Source organism: Marmota monax, unplaced genomic scaffold (assembly GCF_021218885.2).
Source record: "Marmota monax isolate L192 unplaced genomic scaffold, Marmota_monax_Labrador192_F-V1.1 WCK01_AAM20220418_F8-fsc00041, whole genome shotgun sequence".
In the NCBI taxonomy this organism is placed as follows: Eukaryota; Metazoa; Chordata; class Mammalia; order Rodentia; family Sciuridae; genus Marmota; species Marmota monax.
The window spans coordinates 12,236,332-12,242,331 of record NW_026695238.1 but is presented as its reverse complement, the minus strand read 5'-3'; the positions used below and the strand labels follow the sequence as shown (position 1 = coordinate 12,242,331).

Here is a 6,000-nt window from a genome sequence, read left to right as displayed (position 1 = left end):
TGTGGCCATCTTTGAAAATAATCTATCATATGTCTAAGGCTAGTGAGGGAATGAGGAGACATATTAACTAGTCCTGCACCTTTCACTTGTTAATCAAGTTGGCCAAGATGAACAGTGAATGTTTCCTTTTTTAAAAAAATGCTCTATATTTTTAAAAATATTTATTTTTTAGTTGTAGATGGACACGATACATTTATTTTATTATTATGTGGTGCTGAGGATCAAACCCAGTGCCTCACGTATGCTAGGTGAGCACTCTACCTCTGAGCCACAACCCCAATCCAAAATGTTTCCTTTAAAGGGGGGAAATGATCATCCTAATATCCCAATCAACATCTGTCACTGTGTAGGGGGTCAAAAGTCAGTGACTCTGCCACTACAGGGAGGTTTAAATAGTTCAATGAATGTTCAGATGTTTTTAAATTACTTATCTCTGAATGTTTTGGTGTTTTTGAAGTAAGGTTAATGGTGCCATTAGAAGAACGTTCTAATGCTTGCTCTGCTAAATATACAACCATAATAAATTGCTGGCCATCTTCTTACATTAGAATTGTAAATGACCTTTAATGTGGCCTGCTATTTTTACTTGAGAAACTATATCAAATCATTGAAATCTACAAACATTGTAAATGGAAATGACTTATCCCCAGGAAGCATAGGCCACTTTGTGAGAATTTGATGATTTCAGTGGTTAAAAAGAGGAGAAACGTAATGGGGATGAAAGCTAATATTTTCTGCACACCTACTATGTGCCAGGCATGCTGCATATGTTAACTCACAGTTCCCAATAATCCCACATGTTGAGTAGCACAATCATTCTTTTTGCAGATGAAAAACCTGAGGTTCAGCAAGGCAAATGGCTTGCCAAAAGTCGTCACTTTGATAAACAGTTGGAAGGCCAGGAGTCAACCTAAATCTCCCCCAGCTCATTTCCAATGTTAGTGAGATTGATGTATATATTATATATATATATATATATACACTAATATTATGCACATTTTCTCATACTTTCAAAAAAATCCAGTTCATAAACTTTTATTCTGCTGCCACACTTCATAATTATACTCTTTAATGACTGCCTAATATTTTCATATTCCTTTGATATTTTGGACCCTGATTCAATTCACCATTCTCCTGATTTGGATATGTAGATTGTTTATGTTAGGGCTCAGCACCATGCATTATATTAAATATGTCCTAATAAAACTTCTAGGGATGGTTGTAATTATTTTCTGTATCAAATGTTGTGTTTATAGCTCATGTGGACTTCGTCATTCTTTTTAATTTTCTTTTGTCATTTTCCTTGAAAAGGAATTTATTAACAAGATTAGACCTGCTTAGATAACTGTAAGTACGTGAAATTAGACACGTTCTTATTGCATAGTATTTTCACTCATGATACCCAAATATCTCTTGCTTACTTCAAAAGTGGTTCCTTTCTCCGCACAAACCTGTTTGCATTGTAAAGCAGCATTTTCTGAATCACATGAAAGGATGAGCTTCTGATGTCACAGAGCAGAGTAGGGTGGCATCCAAATAAATGCACATCCAATCTCTAGCCAGTAGATGTCTCTGTTTCATTCACCCTCCATTGCAGGTTTCTCCTGAATGGGAAAACTTGGGAGCAAAACCTTGGGCAGGAGGTTGTCTTTTGTTACTTCCCTCCAGCCTCCTCTGTCCCCTGTCCCCTCCTCTCACCTAGTTCCCTGATTGGTAGTTGAGGCCGGAGTGCCATTTGAGTTTAAACACATTCTCTACTTCACCAAACCTGTTTTTGCAAACAGCTTGGTTACTGAAAGCAATCTCCAGAGCCGAAGCCTTTCTCTTTAAATAGCACCATTCTCAAAACTAAAAGCTGTGTTACTGAGTCATAACAATTAATTACATTCAGAGGTGAGAAGACAGGATTTAACGCTCTAATGCGATTTGAATTTAGGCTGCTATCTCATCCCACTGCTATTTAAAACAAAATCACTTTTCCACGGAAGCATCAGCAACTAAGGATGGTTTCAAAGCTTAAGTCTGAAGACATCCCTGGCAACCGAATATTCCCATTTTAGCTTCCTGGGAGGTTTCAGATGTACGTTTGGATTTTCCAGAGAAGTGGGGGCTCAGAGATCTGTTATTTTCACCACAAATTTTCTAACTGTGGCAGGTGTGCAGGGTGCATTATTAGAAAAGGGAGAATATTGGCTCAAAACAGAAATCATCACATCAGCAAATATCTAAGACACCTTTCCAGATGGGGCTGGCAGCCATACCTCAGGAGAAGGGATGCACTGGAGGTTCAGAGCAAGCACAAGGGCTGCAGAAGGGGCTGAGAAGGTTTAAGTGGTTTTCAGGCAGCAGGACAAGGTCTTTTGGATGTCTGGGAGACAGAGGCCAGGGCCTCAGAGACAGCTCTGTGGCTTTGCCAGAGGCTCCTGGAGATCACGAGGGTTCTGGACTTGCCTGCAGGGCAGCATCAGGTAGTGACTGTACCATCCAGAAGGAGCTGCCTGGAGCCCTGGATGTACATGGCCACTCTCTTTTGTGGGGCTTTGTGAGCCATGCACTCCAGAAGCCTTGAGAGATGGGGTTTCTATTCCTACGATAGATGCTGGAATGACCCCATGAGCTAAGGGCTGGATTCTGTAGTGCCTTGATCCCTAGATATCACTGCACCTGGGGGTGAGGGAAATGGACAGGCATGGGTACTTATTTTGGCATTGCACAGGTAGGTCAGGCTCCAGGTGTCTCTGTTGGAATGCTCTCAGGACCCTTTCCTGCCAGTCCTGCTGACCTTTGGAAATTGCCTTTCAGAAGCCTGGGGCTGTTCTCTTCCTATCCTTCTCTATTCCTTCCTTGGGGTTCTGGAAGCTCTTCCCACCATGTTCTTCTTACACACTCTTCACCAGCCCTGCAGACTCAGCTTGACAACCCAGTCCCACCAAGCTCCCCTGAGTCCCCAGCCCCAGATGGTTTCTCTTTCCATTGTCTTTTCAGAGGAGGGAGAGGCACAGGACATGAACTGAAGACATCTGAGTGCGCACTCTCTAGGTCATTTACTGGCTTTGTGATCTGGACAAGTGATCCAAACTCCACAAGCCTCATTTGTTTCAAACCCACGGTGCTAATATTAACATTTCTCTAGCTGACTTGTCCAAAGGACAGGGAGAGCAGGGCCTGCACAGGAAGGGGAGGTCTTTCAGGACAGCCAGCACTAGCCTGTGAGCTCAGGCCAGGAGCCTGGGATGGCTTCTTTTTGGGTTTCAGAGCCTTCTGAGCACCTGGTGGATCTCAGGAGTCCTGTGGCTGATGGGGCTTGTGTCGCCCTTCTCACCCCTCACCATGCAGATCCCTCCCCTCTTCCATATCTCACAACGGGCATTCCCCAGGGCCCTGATCTCAGAAGCTCTACTCTTCCCTTCTTAGGACATCCACCCTGTTATATTTTCTTCTTGACATTTATCACTACTGGATATAGCAACGGCTTGTTCATGTGTTTTCTCCATCATAACTATCTCCTCCACCTAGAATGCAAGCTCAGGAGAGCAGGAACACGCTCTCATATTCTGCCCCACTGTATTCTGAACGCAACACAAGGGCAGGAGCATAATAGGTGCCCAGTTAAGTCGAAAGGGAAGAATGAATGGAAGTCTCTCTCCAGCACAGTGCCAGGCACGTCACCAGCGCTTCTGAGATCCCGGCTGAATGGAAGCCTGGGACCCCCAGGACTGTGCCTGCCTTTTATAAGAAGCCACTTCCCCCAACAGTCCCCAGGCCCTTTCTCCCAGCCAGGCTGTCCCCGTTTCCAGATCCTATACCAGTGGGGCTTCCCCGTTCTGGCCTCGGCATTCGTGCCCTGCCAGGGTCCCGGGACTGCGGGGTCTGCGCACCCGACCCCTCCCCCGTGGGCCCCGGGCGCCCGCCCCGGGCATGCTCAGAGCGCACAGGTCCGGGCGGCGGCGGCGGCGGCGGGGGGAGGAGGGCCCGCCGCCGCCGCCGCCGCCGCCGCCGTGCGCTCGCGGGCCCGGGCGGAGCTGCGCAATCCTCTCGCAGCTGCGCCAGGACAGCCGGCGCGGCCGAGCCCACAAGTTGCCGGCAGCAGAGCGCCGCGCCGCCTCCTCCAGCTCGCAGCCCTCTGCGCCCACCCCGCAGCGGTGGCCGGCGCCAGGACGCACATCCCGCGGACACTGACCCCAGATGTGAAAGCGGGACTGCAGCCCCTCACCCCCCGGCGCGATCGACAGAGTCTCGCCAGCCTCTCCTCCGTCAAACCCCACGGCTGGAAGATGTGGCAGCCGGCCACCGAGCGCCTGCAGGTAAGGAGACCCGGGAGGCCGGGGGCCAGCCTGGAGGAGGAGGTGACCCGCTGGAGGAACCCAGTTGGTGGTGCCGCTGCCCACTTGCTGGGGATTTGCCCTGTAAGAAGCATCCATGGGAACTGGATGCTGTTGGCTTCACCCAGAGCCAGGTACCCAGCGAGGGTAAGGGGATGATGAAACCGAGGACCACACTGCTTGGAGCGTTACAACTTTTGGCTTGGAGGTGTTTGTGTGCGAGTTGGTATAAATAATGTTGGGTTTTCTGAGCAGCAATTTTAGATTGCATTCCACTGACACAATTTACTGGTCTGGGATTAGGATTATTTGAATCCAGATTTTTTTTTTCTTTTTGTCTCTAGGAAAGACAGAACAAATGATTTGTGAAAGCATCCATTTGCCAATATAATTTGGATATGTCAAGCTTGGTTTGGCTTGGTCATGGTATGCTACTTATTTTATTTTCCCCTTATTCATTGGCTCTCTTCCTTCATCTCTCCCTGAATCCAAGCTCCTCCAGATATTTGAAAGTCAGAAGTTTAAGTTCAGGCAGGAATAGTTAAGTCCCCTGTTATCCCATCAAAAGTTTTCATAGCTTGGTCCTGAAATGCCATACTGCCTGTGATTTGGATTCTTCTGAAGCTAGGGAGTTGAAGAGCGGGTTCAAATCAGAAAGAGGGATATTTTTCCCAGTAATACTCCTTCAGTGACACTTTGGGTCTTGGGATGGCCCTGGCTGCAAGGTGCGATGACTGCCTTTTGCCCACAAATATTCTGGGGGGGGGGGGGGAAGAGACAGCTACTCTCCACTGAATCCTGCAGTTAAACTTTTGGCAGGCTCAGAGCCATATTGTTTTGTAGTAAACTTTAAAGAAGCGTTTACGTGGTAAAATATTGTACCACTGGAGGCTGAGCATCTCTGAAGACTTAGGACAGAGAGGCCAGGAGTCCTGGCTGGCTTGGGCGGTTTCCTCAATGAACATTCCAAGCCCCAAAGAGACAGTCCCTCAGACACTGGGCAGGCCAACTTTTGCCTGTTAGTCCTCATACCAAGGATTAACCTGCAGAGGGCATTGCATTTAGCAGAAACAGATGCCCCACAGCTCCATTCCAAGTCTCCCTGGCCATGACTTTTGGGGAGTGTGTTCACTTTAGCAAAGCCCCCAGACCAGTTTCTTGGGGTCTCAGACAGAATAAGCAAGAAAACCTGCTGCTGGCTTTGAAGATGAAGAGGTAGGTGACCAGGTTCCTGACACCCCTGTCTTATTAGGTGAACCTCAGCAGTGAGCCCAGTATAATTGGCACAAGGTGATGTAAATGTATTTTGGCAGTGGCACCAGATGTCAGTGGTGCATTTGAATTCCTCCTTTAGAACAAGGCATGATTTTGATTTCAAAGAAGCAAAATGATTGATGGGAGGTGGTGACTCCCATCCAAGAGCAGAGAGTAGCTTTTGGAAGTCCTTACAGAGATGTGGTCACAGTTCCTGGAGGTGGTATTTATGGCCTGGTGATCTGTGCCTCTGAAGAGTTTGTAGATTTTCATCTCTTGAAGTGATTCCTACTGGCTTGTTTCACTTAGAGAGTCCTGTCAGCTCTGGAGCACGTGACTCTTGGCAGGCATGAGCTCTGGCTTGAGTCCCCCGTGGAGATCTTTCCCTGACTGAAATGTTTCCCTGCTCTTCTGTGAAATGTGC

At 47.6% G+C, this 6,000-nt stretch overlaps 1 protein-coding gene across 3 annotated transcripts in view; it reads left to right on the top strand.

Annotated features, from left to right (window-relative positions):
• The first annotated feature begins 4,040 nt into the window (after positions 1 to 4,040).
• Pid1 (phosphotyrosine interaction domain containing 1) overlaps positions 4,041 to 6,000 on the top strand; it is a 226,864-nt gene continuing 224,904 nt past the window's right edge. Inside the window, exons 1-2 of one of the 3 annotated variants that reach the window (XM_046439906.2) lie at positions 4,041 to 4,304; positions 4,667 to 4,748. In XM_046439906.2, coding sequence (XP_046295862.1) covers positions 4,746 to 4,748 — 3 coding nt within the window. In that variant the 5' untranslated portion in view covers positions 4,041 to 4,304; positions 4,667 to 4,745. Of the gene's footprint in view, positions 4,305 to 4,666; positions 4,749 to 5,167; positions 5,538 to 6,000 lie in introns of those variants that run through there. The other 2 variants (XM_046439905.2, XM_046439908.2) reach the window with 2 other exon arrangements.